At 39.0% G+C, this 16,409-nt stretch overlaps 2 protein-coding genes across 16 annotated transcripts in view; one reads left to right on the top strand and one right to left on the bottom strand.

The window, feature by feature from the left end:
- Positions 1 to 16,409, top strand: part of MBP (myelin basic protein) — a 174,230-nt gene that overhangs the window by 125,671 nt on the left and 32,150 nt on the right. For all 4 annotated transcript variants that reach the window (XM_073331790.2, XM_078851589.1, XM_073331792.2 and 1 more), the window contains one exon: positions 13,333 to 13,763. In XM_073331790.2, the coding sequence (XP_073187891.1) occupies positions 13,333 to 13,763 (431 nt within the window). The remainder of the gene's footprint in view (positions 1 to 13,332; positions 13,764 to 16,409) is intronic.
- The window catches only part of ZNF236 (zinc finger protein 236), a 232,111-nt gene continuing 222,987 nt past the window's right edge, over positions 7,286 to 16,409 (bottom strand). For all 12 annotated transcript variants that reach the window (XR_012157275.2, XR_012157274.2, XR_012157278.2 and 9 more), the window contains 2 exons: positions 12,935 to 12,994; positions 7,286 to 10,486 (listed from right to left, as the gene is read on the bottom strand). The gene's annotated coding sequence lies outside the window, so the exon portion shown is untranslated. The remainder of the gene's footprint in view (positions 10,487 to 12,934; positions 12,995 to 16,409) is intronic.

Genomic DNA, 16,409 nt, shown 5'->3' with positions numbered 1-16,409 from the left:
GTCCACTTCCTAGACACTACAGTGCCAATAAGCAATGGTCACATAAACACCACCCTATACCGGAAAACTACTGACCACTGTACGTACCTACAGCCAGTCTTCCCTGGGGCTGTAGCGAGAATGTTGCCCATCATGCGTGGAATGACCTTCCAGAACCAGTTACTGTAGTCCTCTCTCTTGCCTCATTCAAATACCTTCTGAGAACTCACTTATGCTGTGAAGTCTAAGGTGTTTTTAAAAAAAAAAAAAAAAAAAGGCCATGTCCTCCCATCTTACTGCCAGAATAACTTCAGATATTTTTCTTAACATTATGCATTAAACTTACATAAAGATGGCTTATTTAGAAAAAAAAATGTGGCTATGTGGGAAATACTTCCAAAAAGTAATACACAGATTATTTTTGAATAGTTCAATCGTTCCTTAGTTACTTTCTTGTGCTTGTCCATCTTAAAAGCTATTAATTGAATATCCTGTAACTTGTTTTGATGCCGGCAAGGTTTGCAATCTGGCTGTTCTATTACAAGGTCAATAATGCAGTGAGACAGAGAGAGAGAGAGCGAGAACATGTAAGCATTTGTTTATTTAATACAAGTCAATCAAACTATTTCTGTAAGAAATTCTGTTTATTCCAATAAGCAACTCAATCTTGCAATATAAAATAAGAGTATGATCATTAAACACTGTAAATGATGCCCCTTGCTCACTCTTATGTGTGAAATATTTTGGATAAATAAAAAATATATGTTCTGTTAACACAAAGCAACAATTCTGTTTGAAGCTGGTGGGTGGATAAAATTCACTTGTTTAAGTTTTTAAAAAAATCTTTGCGGGTTGTATGGAGAGCTGCCACATGCCTCTCATAGATTCCAAATATATGCCATGGCAAATCCCACTAGCTTCAACCACAGGCTTGTTCGTTTTCTGTGCTCTCCTTTGTAACTCTAAGCAAACAGTGTCAATGCCAGAAGTATTTAGAAAATAAGGAGGATATGCTACAGACCAGGCCTACGCTTCAGAATTCCACTGTGATATCAGCCACCCTGTGGGCATCATTTTAGAGCTCATTGTAAGTTAATAGCGGACATAGTGAACTAACCATGTGAAACAATGCAGAATGCTTAAGGTTTCCTGCAAGCTAGTTATTTGGAATTTAATCTAAGATGATGACTTGGTTTTAATTACAGAATTAAATTTTAAAAAAATCTTTACTTTTCCCCCAGGGACTATGTTTTAACTTTTTGAACGCCTATTTTACTTAAAATAGTAAGTGAAAGCTAGAATGTGTTTCCCCAATACAGCCAAGAGGCAAATGGAAAGTTCCAAGACTCTTTTCTGGCTATTGTGGTCTGTGCCTGAGTATTTACAATTGCATGCTTTGTTTACACGTAGATGGTCAGTGCAGTTATGTAAAGGCATTTTTCATTTTACTTGATGGAACATTTTCCCATAGGACTCTCTAATTGTAATAGAGTTTGTAGTAGCTAATGTGATGTTCTGCGTTGGATTTGCAGAAGAATACATAAGTCTTTACTGTAGAGCATATTTAATTGTTTTGGAAAACAGTTCTCAAATAACCTCTGCACAGGGGTCATATACACTTTTTTTTTTCATGCTGTTTCCTGCTCTTCAACTGAGGAGTGGTGGTATGTGCATCTGTGCATGTGCACGTTCTACTTCTATAGTAACTGTAAAGTAATTTTCACTAACTCTGCAGTATGCCCATCTCTGCTCTCTAGAAGAGTGTCCTTATGAGCTGTAGTGGAGGTATATGTATAGTCGCTCCACAATTATTTCAAATATCCATGGGAATGCAAATCTCTCTGCTTTGCTTGGCTACTGCCCTCTGAACTTCCCCTGTTTGGAGTTTTGAGGGCAGCAGCCAAACAGCGTAGAACAAGAGGATATTAACTACATTTCACAAACAGTAATTTGAAGGTACTACCTGTGAATTGCAAGTCTTTGGAGTTTATTGCAGGATATGGTTATTCTGACAGAGATTTAAAGGGCTCTTACATTTTCGTGTAATTAACCATTCTGAATGAAAACCATAGTGGCTGATGTTGTTTGGTGAAATTTCTTCTATTGGATAGGATTTGTCAAGTAAGAGGGGAAAAGGCTATCAGTGCTGATAAACCAAATCAAGAATTCTGATTCATTTTAATTCCATCGCTATTATTTAAACTGTGGTAGTTTCCAAATGATCCTTTCAGGAAGAGAATGAGCAACACTATACTAGGTCCTGTGTAGTATGACGTGGTCCCTGCCCCAGGGAATGTACAATGTGTCTGTATGCCAGTTTCGTGGAAACTGATCTTCCTGTACAATCTGCTTAAGGTACAGCCCTCAAATATGAAATCTTATCAGTATGTATGGTCATGTTATGTTCAGTTTGCTGATTACCAATATCAGAAAGAGACAAGGAAAGAATAAAACTGTAAAGTCTTTTTCTTTAAAAAAAAAAAAATCAGTTTCCCTGTTCCTGCTCAGCTGCACATCGCCAAAAACCCTACTTTCTATTTTTAGTCAATTTAATTTTTTATTTCATAAATCTTAGCTGGGTTTTACTGTTTAAAATGGAAAAACAAATGAAGCCTTGCTAATTAATATACTAAATGGTGTGTCGTAGCAATAATTCCCTCAGCATCACCCTGTATAGTTAGCAACTTATTTTTATAAGAGTGTTAATGTTCTATGAGAAATTCATCTAATCACTGCCATCCTCAGACCATTAACTGGAATGAGTTTACTATGATGACAGTACCTTATTGCACTTACGTACAGTTATGTGCTGAAATATTTTGAATGGCACATTTTATTTTTAGCTGAGAATCATTGTAGGCAAAAAAATAAATAAATTCACATTTACAATGATATCACATGCTGACTGCCAACAGCTTTTTTAGACTTGAGCTAAATACTTTGTCACTTGACACTCTCCAAATAATCCAACATGGTTATTGTTTTTAAATAGATGAATACAAGTTAAAGTAGAGGTTGATATGTAGCCATTACCCCAACTTGCTTGTAGCCTGGGATCCTTCAGAAGAAAGATATGACCTAGAAGGATAGATATCAAGTGGCATTAGTTTGAATACTCAAATATACCGTAGATGTGGAATAAAATTTTATTTTTTTCCTTTGCTATGAGTACTTCAATGTCATCTTGAATCCAAAAGGGAACAATTTAAACTCTCAAAGCATCAAAAAAGGGTGACCGTTTATTACACAGGAGATATACTAGTATGACAGCTTTTCAGCCTAGTGCTGGAGCAAAATCTCCAGTGACTTCAGAAATGTTCATACTGAACAGAATGCTCAAGGACCCATGCATGTTGGTGCTATTTGTGCAAATAATCTGTAGAATTGAACAAGTCAAATGCCCTCAGATGGCTGGCCACTTTTAAATAATGAAAATCTTCTTTATTGCCCAAAAGACTTTGGAGGAGGGAAGGAAAAAAGAAAAATAGGAGAGGCTTTACACAGAAAAATCTTCCACAGAATCTAGTATTCTTTACAAAGCAAGCAAGGTAAATAGCACACTTGCTGTATGTCATTAGTCAATCAGTCCAACTATTACTGTCTTATCCTACCTATCAGACAAACCTTATATTTCCAGCAGTGATGCACCCTGGATCCTAGGATAGGGGGGTCTAAACTTACTCCCAGCATGACCCCTGTGTCAGGGACTCTTGGGGGGGGGGGGGAATTCACAGACCCAAGTTAGGTGCCCATGCTCTCTGTACAATGCAAGGGGAGAATTAGGCCTTTTAAAAAGGGATTCATGAAGCCAGCACACTTAAGTTAGCCAGTAAGAAATGCCAAGAATAAGGGTCTGGCCTAAGCCACAACCCTCAAAGGGAGTTAGGTGCCAAACTCTGGGCCATAGGGAGGTACCTGCTCCACTGTGGATTCACAGCCATGAAACTTCTCTCTGGAATGGCAGAGCAGGGTTTTTTGATCTAAATGTTTGACTTCGGTGCCTCAGTCCCCCATGTGAATCCCACCTACTAGTCACCACTAGAGATTTATTGTACCGATATGAAAGAAACAGCTTGCCGCTATCTGTCCACCAGGCCAATAATAGCTGTTCTGTAGGTGAGCATGTCAGGCTTTATTTTATGAAAAAAACTGTTAAAAGGAAACCCTACTGCAGAAATGATTTGTGTGGTCAAGGAACATTTTTCCACCATAGAAAAGGTGCAGTTGCAAAATTTTCACCAGGACTTTTTCTTCGGTTTTGAGAATTTCATCCATTTTCTCACGTTTTTCATGCAGAAAGTGAGATTTAGCCCAAGAAAAGGGCAGGCATTGTCCATTTAGAGCAGTGCTTCTAAGCCTGCGGGCTGCTTGTGGCCCAATCAGCATGCAGCTGTGGCCCATGTGACATCCTCAGGGCCATACAGGTCATGTATATATTGTGTAGACGCAGCCTACATAAGACACACAGAACTGCGTATGTGGCCCACAACAGTAAATAGGTTGAGAACCACTGGTTTAGAGGAATAGTACTTTTTCATATGTCAAAAAGAAGAAAGTTTCAAGTGCTGCAATCACTTCCTGAAATCAATGGGCTCTTCACTGATTGTCTCCCAGGGAAGCAGATTGCTAATCATGTTAAGAGAGAACCTTTCAACATCCCTGCATGATAGCTTTTACTGAAGTTCAGCTATGGTTTATTTGCTTGTACTTAAATTGGCAGAATTTAATGAAGAATAGCTATCTAATCTATCATTAGTTTTTATGGAAGTGAGACTTTTAAGTCCTCAGTCATTGTTTCATTTAAGATTTGGGTGTGGGCTTTCTACCTGTACATATCATACAAGTGGACACATTGTGCAGTATATTACACACCTACTCTGGTATGAGGACACGATATGTCCATACAAAAATGCTTTGAAAGTTCTGTATGACTCAGTGTCTTTTCTGATCCTCTAAAGTTCATATTCTTTTTTTTTCTTGATGTCTTAAGACAGTTCTAAGTTAGAAAGGCCCTGAATGGATTGGTACAGCTCTGACAGATTCCTCTCTTCTCAAATTCCATCATTATGCTCCCCCAGAGCTAGATATGGCAAACCTAACAATTCAAAGCAAAGGTTCATTAAAAGCACCCATGAACTTCATTTACTTTCCACCTTAAACAATTTTTTATTCCTGGACTCAGTCCTTTAGCATTCCTAATTTGAAAAATCCACCTTGTTTCTTATCTTCCCCTCCCCCACCCGTCCCCAACAGCTCCTTCCTTTTCAATGTGGGGGTGAATGGGAAAAGAGAGTGCTCCTCTATAATCTCTTCTAGGAGATGAGCAAAATCCAGAAGGTCCCACTGGACACTGCTGCCTCTAGAGTAAGCTATGAACTTGTTAGGGACTGAGATGCCACAGAGAGCACTTCTATGTTTATTGGCATTTTACATTGTTTTTTGGGACTTCTCAGCTCTAGAGTGAGATAATTACCCAGTCCAGAGGTAGTGTTGGCACCTAGTAAAGGCAGGTCTCACTGTTGCAAAACTCTGAGAAGGCAGCCTGCTTGCCTGTACGCTCCCTCCCCCCGCAAACAGATTTTCTGAAGATCTGAAAGAAGTAGGCCTACTTGGCCTGTGCCCAGACTTTTTGAAAGGGGAAAGAGGCCACCTGATTGCCCCTCCGTAGGGAATCCTATGTGGCATGAAATTCAGCCCAACTTTGCCAAATGGTTGACACTTTTTTGGAGACCTGGGCTGAGTTTTGTGCTGGCAGGAAAAAATAAAGGCAAGATGAATTGCACCTGATTTTGGGTTTCACATAGCTGTAATCATTATTTGCCATTGATAGACATTAGATTAACGTAACTGGATGTCATGCTCAGCAGCTTGTATTCCTGATAAAGTGCTATTCTTCTCTAAAAATGACCACACAAAAGGTAAAATCTATGAGGTGGGGGTGTCTGTCAAGACTACTTCATGGGCTTTTTTCCCCCCTGCTTTTCATTGGTGTTAGCCTCGCAGAGCCAAAACAGTGTGAGCTGGATTGTTCGTAGTGAAATGTGGAGGGGCGGGGAGGGGCTTGTGTAGCAAGTAATTTATTGCTGGGCCAATCTCTCTTCTGTTACAACTCTGCAGCCCTCCAGTGCCAGAGGGTAGAACTGGGCATGGAGAATCTTTACCTGTGGATGGTGCATGAGCCAGAAAGCAACCAGCCTGACTTTTAGATCTTAAAAGTTGTCAGGGCCTAGCAGTTAGAGAAACCATCTTTTTACTTGTCAGTAGATCAAATTAGATCTAGCATTATTTAGACATTCTAAATATGGAATACCAGGATGCCATTTTACAGTCGGAGTAGAACTATAAAAGGAAAGTGAAAAACTAAAAATGGCACTGTCAGGCTCTCTTTCACATGAAAGTTTGCAGCAGTAAGGCTAGGCAAATCAAACTCCATATCAGCTCTAAAAATGAAGCTGCTCTTTAGCAACAGTAAAAAAATCCTTTCCATCAGAACTTAGCCATTCTTTGTTTTTTAATGCAACAAGCAGAGCAGAATCAGCTCATTTTTCCATAGCTGTAGTCAGCACATTGTTAACAGAAGTAAAAGCATCTCTGTTGGTAGACCAAGTAGTTATGACCTCAAGACAGTTATGTTGAATAAGAGGGTGCTATTTTTATATCGTATACTGCCTTAACTGGACTTTAAGGAGAAACATGCCAAATGATTCACTGGATCTGTTCTTCACTCTGTTTCACCAGATTTATGTCAGAACACTTCCACTCTAGTCAAGAGTGTTACACAATCACAAGTCTGGTTTCAGCGAGTGGGAAATCAGGCCCTTTCTTTGCCATTCTTTTATTCTGTATAGGTTCTTATATCACCCTCATAACCTTCCACTAGTACATTAAGTCACTAGTATTTGTCTTACATGGTTTGTTCTTTCTCATCCTCTCCCCTGGAGGAGAATTGTGTATGCAGTGTAGTGTTTGAGTAGGGCTTTTATTATTATTTTTTGTTTAAATATACATGGTAGTGTGTGTGAGTGCGTGTGTGAGCGAGAGAGGAGTGTACCTAGAGGTGAAGTTTCTAATGGTCCTTAGATCCTGTGAGAGTTTGTTTGGCAATCTGAGACTGGCACCTGGGAACTCTGTCTCCTGCTCAGACAAGCTTTACTTTTATTCTTAGGCATGGCAGAATTGAGTGTTTGTTTTTAGGGTTTTTTTTAATAACATTGGTGTTTATTTTCAAACACTTTTTCAATTTTTATTGATTTAAAGTCATGGAAACTTTGGGAGGGGGGAGATAATTTAATGACAGACACTGAAATTCAAAAAGTTAAAGCTTTATAAACATTAACACAAATTGTCAATATCCTATGTCAAAATATACAAAGTACATATCTTTAAATCAAACTGAAATTTAAAATAAGAAAAGTGCTGCTTGAGAATGCAGTCATTATCAATGGAAGTATATATACTTGTGTGTGTGTACAGGGAAATCAATGGTTACTGACAAAAATCTAATCCTTTCAAGCCTATTTACTGGAGAAAGAGCAGAGCTGTTGACCAGGATCTCCATTCTAAAGTTTTAAGCAATCTTTTATATGTTCTGGGCCCAGGGCAACTTGAAGATAAGGACTGAAACCTTTAACTTGCTTTGTCATTGTACAGGAAGCCAGCATAGACAGCAGAGGGTATGGCTGCTGCTATGACAAAATTATATTTCTAAAACTAAACATCAGTTTGTCCTTGAAGTATGTTGTGTGTTTAAAATTCTAGAAGAAAGCAGATTTTGAGTTACCCAAGTGTAAAACAAAAAGCACGTGAACATTTTATTTTGTAGGCTGGGGTAGTTCAAAACTGGCTAATTAGAATTTTAATCCCAAAATTTCACCTCGAGGTAAGGATGTTTTTCCAAAAGCAATAAGCACCTGACGAAAATGGGTTTATAATAAAAGTGCCCTCTTGACCAAGACTATAGCATTGGCATAATACGAATTCATCTGGGTCTTATGATGATTTGGCTGCTGTGGAGACATATTGGCATTGTGCACCAGCATCCATTTGGCCAGCACGTGGGGGAAAATAACGTTTATGTAATGGCTAAACACGTTAACTGAGCATTATGCTTAGAGAACTTTTACCAACTGTTCTCTGTGTAATTATACTGCATGCAATCCATCCCAAAGAGGAGTGCTTTTAAAAATGATTTTCAACATTTTGACAAGCGTCAGACAAAACCAGTAATTACATGTAAATGCTTGTTGGCCAGTTGTCTTCAGACTGTAACTGTAGAGTCAGGCTTGGGACTTACATTTTTGCTTTGCAAAGGCGGGGTGAGGATGAATCAAATTTTACAGCTGGAATGTAATGATGAAAATCTAATTCGTCTCCTCCCTGAAAATCTTATTGAGGCATTTAGATAAAAGAACTGTTTCAAAAAGGGTCAGTTAATGCTCCTGTGATCCGTAGTGCAATAGTAGTGCACAGTAGAGGCTGGATTGTCCATTGTCCTTCGTTGGCAGGAGACACAAGGGACCATGCACAATCACTGCTTTTTTTTGAGTACAGGGACTTCTCCCAGCTAGCACCTTGCTCCGTTCAGAACACTCAGAAGAGGAGCATGACGGATGTGGGACTTTGCCTGCTGTAAAGTAGGTTGTGGTGCACCCTTTCTGGGACGTAGCAGTGGGAGTGCTCCGGCTAGGGTAGGTTGTTCTGTGCCATCTCCAAGAAGAGGGCTCTAGCAAAAAGCCACAAGAGATCCCTTGTTACGCTGAAGGATGACCTATGACTATCCACAGATAAGAGAAATCTAATCCACCATCATCTTGCCGGACCTGTCTGTGAAATTTGATAAGACAGGACTATTTGGTGAGCAGTGTTATCTCCGAGAAGCTGTAGTGCTGAACAGAAATGGCCTGGACCAGCTGTGGCCCTTGCATATGACAGCCCTCGAGGCTGGGTGTGAAAGTAACTGTTCCCCCTCATCTACATAATAATCTCACAAGCCTCAGTCATCTCCTCCTTATTATTCAGTACTTCCGTATGAAGGGCTGGTGAGCCTAGCGGTATGCAGTGGGCGCCAGCTCTGTGTTTAATAAACAGCACACTTTTAGGGCTTAGCCAAAGTCAACAGCAGTCTAAGAACTTGAGGTGATGCTGGCAGAGAGAGATGCTTTGAAGAACTTGCCTTGACATTCACACTACTGATATACCTGGCCATAGAGCTAAAAGAATGCAGAAATTTTTTCAGTTTCAGTGCTTTTCATTAGAATTTTGAACCTTTGGAAGAATTTGACTACTCTATAAGCTGGTCAAATACGATTTTTGAGAAATGTGTTGCAATTTTGAAAAGCCAAAGGTGTTTGATGTTTTCCACTCAGCACTGTTTGCAAGATCAGGCCTTCTGATGCCAGTAGTAAATAGAAATTGCAGTATTTCTTCCCTGTTTCTCAAATCTTTTCAGAAATCGTCATGAGAAGAGAACAAATGTGAAATTTATAATGATGCATCCATCAGCCTGAGCAGCATAATTAAACTGACCTAACCCCGCAGTGTAGACAGTGCTAGGCTGCTGGAAGAATACTCCCATGGACTGACTGCTTCTTGGGGGTTCTCCAAGCAGTGTAGGTAGTGTCTACATTGAAGCGCTGCAGTGGCAGTTGTAGCATTTCAGTGCAGACAAGCCCTTAGATCACAAGCTTAGCCATACAATAGGTAAACATTTGGGTTCTGACAATCATTCTCTTCCTTAGGAATTAAATGGAGATCTCAGATCAAATGCCTGTTTTGAGAGTGTAATTAATGTTTCATGATCAGTTCCCATGATTAAGGCTAAGATTTTGTCATGGATATTTTTAGTGACAACATTATAAATGCTGGATGAAAAGCAGGTTTGGGGTGGAGGCTGACAGCTTGCGACCCCCTGAGGTGTTTGGAAGATGTAAAAATACAGCATTCTGCTAATTTATACAAGTCAGGATTGCTCCGGGAATTGCTGCCTCTTTAAAAAAAAACTGTTCAGATTTCTCCATTTCTGTACATGCTGGAATTCCTATTGCTCTCTCCCTCTTATTTTGGGAGTTGACACAACTGGTTCACAACCTTCCAGGAGTGTTCAGCATGCATTTCCTGCCGCCGCTGGCCAGCTCCACTGGCCCTTGCTGAGAAGTGCAGGACCATAGTCCCACCTCCTTCCTACTGCTTTTGGGGTGGTTGCCACCAGGGCACTGCATGGAGGATGTAGGGGTAGAGGGGGCTCCTTACGCCCATCTCCCTTCCACAGCCAGGCCCGATATTTTCTTTAAAGTAAAGTAGGTATTGTAATATTCTTGGGATAAAGTCTGTGGAGTGCTCCATGCCTTGGTTATAGCCAAAATTACCATATCTTGCAAAAGGATTCTCTCTCTTTTTTTTGTTGCAAAGATTAGGCTCCTTTTTTCCTACACAATAGATCTTAAGTTACTGTAGCAAGGAAAATCTTCTCTCTTTCACTACTGTAAGTGGCGCATTCCATTTCCCTCACCTGAAGGGGAAAAATCAGTGTTATAGTCAGTTGAATTCATGATGGAATATTTTTTATAAAGTTAAAGAAAGTTAAAAATTCTAATGATCTAATAAACCAATACTGAAATGCAGTTTGGCAGACATTTTATTAGTAATTTATTAGATCATACCTTGTATTAAGTAGTTCTATGTCATTAATATACATATATGTCATATACACACACTTTGGAAAAGGAATTCATGGCTGCTGGTGATTTAATATCGTTCAAATATAGACTTTTTTCCGTTGTACATTTTCGCTGAACATTAAATAGGGTTTTAACACAGTAAAAATGTAAAGGAAAAATTAAATGCATGCTTTCATTGCTAAACTAAAAGCATACAGAAAAGATTTACACTTTATAGCTCACTGCTTATGTGTTGAGAGAAGCTACTTTTATGGCACAAATGCCCTTCTTTGTTTCTTACAAATAACTGTATTCAGTGACACAAAGCACAACTGTTATAGAAGTATTAGCATGCAGATGCTCTGCTGTTTTGTTAATGCATTTAATTAAATACAATAGCACTATTGTTTTTCTCCTTAATTCAATTTGTATGATGGTATAGAATTTAAACCAGCGTTAAATCATTAAAATTAGTTATTGTTTGTTGCTCCCAAAACCACTGCATCCTGCTTCACTCCATCAGGAAAGCTATGGTGACAAACTAACAAAATCTGGTAAAGTTTTGATCCTTCAGGGCACCAATGTGTAAGTACCTTGGGAATATTCAGCATAAAAAGAAATACACCGCAGAAAGCAAAAGAACATAGCTGCAATATTTTTAATAAACAGCTTTCTTTTTTCAGTTCAGAAAGCCTTAATTGATGATTGCATCCCTGAAGATAATTCTTGAAAAAGATTAAGTGGAGGGAAGAACTGAACTGCCTTTCTAGCTAGTTGACACATTTTCAATTGAGGTCATAGCCAAAATTGCATGCCTTACACAAACACACATTAGCCTTCTCCAGAAAGTTAAACTGTAGCTGATTTACTAATTCATACTTGTCAGGTTATAATTTGTTGTAGGTCTGTATTTGCAGATTAATTCTGTCATCCAGCTAAAATTCATCTGCTTGGAGTAATTTTACTGCTCAATGTTTGCAATATGATCAGTTGTGGCCTTGTTCTGAATCTGTCCCTATTAAAACTACTTTAATAAACTTTTTTTTAATAAAAGAAAGATAACCCCAAAATACTCTTCTTTTCAGCAGTTCAGTGCTATGTAAATACTAAAGGGCTGGCTTGAATCAGCAAAGGACAAGCACTGAGAAAGCACACATCATGGCATAGTCAGATCCAGATCGCTTCTCAGTGCAGCAACTATCAAATCAAATTGTGGAATTTCATGAGGTAATCAACAGAAATCACAAACACCATATGCCCAGTTATTCCTGATCCTACTGAAGTCAGTGGAAGTTTTGTCAATGACTTGGGTCTATTTCATCATCCTGATCCCAGATGAATAATCACTTCTAATAATAAGGTTTCTTTGCAATCAATCAGGAGACTCATTTACTTCATGCATTTAAAAAAAAACAAAAAACCCTGTGGCTGACTGCTGAAGAACTCTCCCAAGTTACTAATTTACTACTACTCTTCATTGGAAATTTGCTTGATTTTGCAGTACATAGTCTACACCAACTCACAATTTGTCAACAGAAGTGGGAGCTACTCTCTGTAACGGTTGCAGAATTGGGCTGAGAATCCCAGCATGGGTAGACAGACTTGAGCTAGTGCACTAAAAATAGCAGTGTAGACATTATGGCACTGCTGGAGCTTGGACCCGGGAAGGTCAGCCAGGGTGAGCTGCCATCAGGGCTGCAACTTGGAGCCTACCCATGCTGGAAATCATATCTCCCAGCTGCAGTGTAGACATTCCCTCTGACTTCCAAATAGCTTACTGAAGCACATTAGAATGTAACCCAACTTAGAAAAGTTGGCATGAGTGTAATGTTTGTCATTTTACTAAACAGCAGCAGGCTGGGCCCTTCACTGAGGGTGGGTGTGAGGAAAAAGGAGGGTAAGATGTTTCTTACAAGCAGACCTGTAAGTATAACTAGCATAAGAGATAAGACTGTGGATGACAATATGATTATCTAAAGTGAAGACCTGTTTGAAGAGGGGATTGGGGAATGCAATTTGTGGTTTTTACGTTTGGAAGAAACTGGGGAACAAATTAGGCAAAGAGATTTAAAAAAAAATAATAGTAATGTAGCTCAGATTCAATGGGGATTTATACATTAAAGAATTGTAATAGACTCCTACCAGTGGGAGTTCCATCTTGTACAGCATAGAGCTCAGAAGTTAGAAAGTTAGTCACACAAAGAGGGGTTGAAGTGGAAATACAGTCCAAACCTTTTTATGGTCACGTACAGTAGTCTTTAGAAATAGTGAAAAGAGTAGTCAATATAAAAAATTCTCACCTCTTACATCAGGTACTGAGATGGCCATTGGAGACATTGATAATAAAGCAGAGAGATCACCTACAACATAAACATTGAAATGATTTGATAGGCTATAATTGCAATAATTTACAACAAACTTCAGCTATTTTTATTAACCCATTTCCAAACATATTGACCACCATTCTAATTTTAAAACCTAAAAGAAGTTATGTCATCCCAGTGCAAGTTAAATGTGAGAACACAGTTCAGTTGCAAGACAGATTAATTCTCTGAAAGGCATTTGGAGAGAGAGAGAGAACATATTCTATGGATTTTGCATAAAAAAACTAACTCAAGGCAAGTGAAAGAAAGCAGCATTGTTCCAGTGCTCTGTTTTTCATAGGCCTGTATTCATATCTCATTCTTGTTGTTTATAGGAGAGGCAGATGTGAACCAGAACAATGGGACCTCCACTAAGAGCACAGCGGTGACAGACTCCAAGGGCACAGCAGACTCAAAGAATGCCTGGAAGGAGGCCAACCCAGCTGACACAGTTGGTCGCCCCCACTTGATCCGCCTCTTTTCCCGAGATGCCCCAGGAAGGGAGGACAACACCTTCAAAGATCGGCCCTCAGAGTCAGACGAGCTACAGACCATTCAAGAGGACAGTGCTGCAACTTCAGAGAACTCGGATTTGATGGCTTCACAGAAACGCTCCTCTTTCCGGCACGGATCAAAAATGGCAACTGCAAGCACCATAGACCATGCTAGACATGGATCTCCAAGGCACAGAGACTCGGGTCTACTTGACTCGCTGGGCAGATTCTTTGGAGGAGAAAAACAAGTTCCCAGGAGGGGCTCGGGCAAGGTGAGCTCTGAGGAATAGAACAGCTACAGCAACATAAAATACAAATTTAAAAAGAAAGGGTAGGAGAAGAGAGAGGTGAACTAGGTAACCACCATAGAGCAAGAGTTGATTTAGTGAACAGGAAGGTATTGCCGGTGTCAGATATGTTTGGCTTCAGAAAGAAATAGAAAAGCATAGCACTAGAAAATGTTATGAGCTTGCGAGAGAGCACGTTTATCAGTTTTTGGCAGAACCACTCTTCCAGTGTCTGGAAATCAAGAGTATTTATAAATCAGGGTGTGGCTCTGGAGACATTCCTGAGAGACTTATGAACATTTTATAAGTGGTGTAGTATCGGTATATTGAACAATTTAGGACGAAGCTTCAGGCTGCTTTTGCTTTTTCTGTCGGGACCATTTTGTGTCAAATGTTTCTCAAAACTAACAGGCACAGAAGCACGAGACAATCTTATGACAATTCTGCACTAGTATGGGGGATGGACTTGAAAATGGGTCTTTTTCCTTCTCTAATTTGTATGAGGCATTCTTTTGTTGGAATCTGCCTCACCAGCCTGTATTATAAAATCAGTACAGCTTTGTAAGACGTGAATGTGGTTGCTGTTGGGATAACTCGCCAGAAATTCTTCTGAAATGTGAACTTACTGTGGTCAAGCTATTTGATCCTGATTGCATAGGAGGGAGGAATAAATCACAATTGTACCTTCAAACATCTGTGGATTAAATACCAGAACTTCTGTGACCTCTGAGTGTTAACAGTTATTAAATTTAGCATAAGAAAACATCTCCACTGTGATTAAATTAAAAAAAAAAACCACTCACGCAGGAAACAGAGGTGCTGAGAGATGTAGAAAGTAGTGTACTAATCCTGGAATGGGCAGGAGTATATACAGTTTTATAAGGGTGCTGATATTTCCTTAAAGCTTTGGTTCCTTGACCTGTGGTTTCTGAGCTTAATCTTACTGATCTGTTACATTCACACAGCAACAGACTTTGTCTTCATTTGTGTTTGATTTTTTTTTTTTTTTTTTGCTACAGTAATCCTGAGTGGGTACTTTGCTTTAAGAAAATATCACACTGATGGGTAGCTGAAGAAATGAAGTTCATCCCTATGTGCCATGTAGTACAAAATACTCACTTTTGGGGGCAGTTTCTTATAATCCTCTTCCCTCAATGAAAATTTTTGATGCTCCCAACTGCAGGTTTACTTGCACACACGTTAAATTAATAATAATAAACTAAACAGCTGTAATCACATTTTGTTGTGCAGAACACCTGAGAATTTCAGACCATAATCAAATCATACACTCAAAAAAATAGTGATTTGATATCAGACATACTTGCAAGTTCCTACTGTACATGTGAAGTATAGCTTGTATTAATTTTCATTAGCATATGGCCTAGTGTGACAGACACTGGACTGGGAGTCAGGTTCTATTCTTGGATCTACCATTGACTTTGTGGGTGACATTAGATGAGTGATTTAACATCTCTGTTCCTCCATCTGTAAATGGGGAATTATAATGTTTGCCCACCTATGAAAAGCTCTATAAGGGCAAAACATTACAATGTTTGTACAACAGCTAATGATATGCAGTGAGCAGCCACTGTCTTGATGAGGGGAAAATTCTTTTCTTAGAATCCCTTGGCTTTTCTTGCTATCATTGCAATAGGCATAAGTCACTCCTGATATTGATGGTGATTTGAAATGTATTCTTGAATGTGGTTGGCTAGCTTCAACTCTTGCTATTAATGTGTAATTACAGCATTGAGTTATCTAAAAACCAGTATATAAATGCTCTTTGTAGATCAATGTAAAATAGTATTAGAATCTGCACGCAGAAAAAATAAAGAGGCAGATATTTTTTGTGTAGCAATAAAAATGAAATCAATTTTCAGTGGTGGTGGTAGTGATCTAAATTGGATGTAAATTGTGGATTCCTGTATTTACCAATCATTGTGAATCAATTTACCTTGAGGGGTCAGTTTGTAGTCATGTACTAACAAAAGGGAAGGTACTTTCATTGTCATCTTGGTTGATCTTCAGTGCTCTGTTAAATTAAGGGCAGAAATGACTGGAGTAGAAAATCTCAACAGCAAACAGTGCCTGCAGAGCAAAACAAAGCTTTCTGCATGAGTCCAAACAATTTTTAAGCCAGGAATAAAACTGATTTTTTTAAACAACCGCTTTTAAAGGGCAGCCTTACAGAGTTAAGCTGTAAGCACATAGGAACAGGTATCTTGGCCAAAGTCAGTGATGATTTTTGAACTAGCAACCCTGACTTCTAGTGCCAAAGCATCTCATTGTTGTTCCCAGAAACAATAATGCCGATGAATAAAAACATATCTTAGGAATCCACTCCAGGAATCCAACAAGTTCCTCGGCCTTTTGTTTCAATTAATGTTTCATGAAGCTTAAAATTAGTGTCAGTCATCTTGAATAGTTTGGGTGTCAGGAAAGGTTTGTGCTCCATATATTTGTGTATAGATAAGAGCAAATCTAGATATCTGATATTCTCATTTGTACTTAAAGCAAAAGAAACTAACTACTGAATTATATAGAATGGTAGAAAAGAAATGAGTGACCCTAAAAGCATTTTAAAAAAAATCCAAAAAGAACTCAGGCAGTTTTCCAGCTTTGCTGCACACA

This window comes from Lepidochelys kempii, chromosome 2, assembly GCF_965140285.1.
Source record: "Lepidochelys kempii isolate rLepKem1 chromosome 2, rLepKem1.hap1, whole genome shotgun sequence".
Taxonomy (NCBI): Eukaryota; Metazoa; Chordata; order Testudines; family Cheloniidae; genus Lepidochelys; species Lepidochelys kempii.
This window is presented reverse-complemented; position numbering and strand designations above follow the sequence as displayed.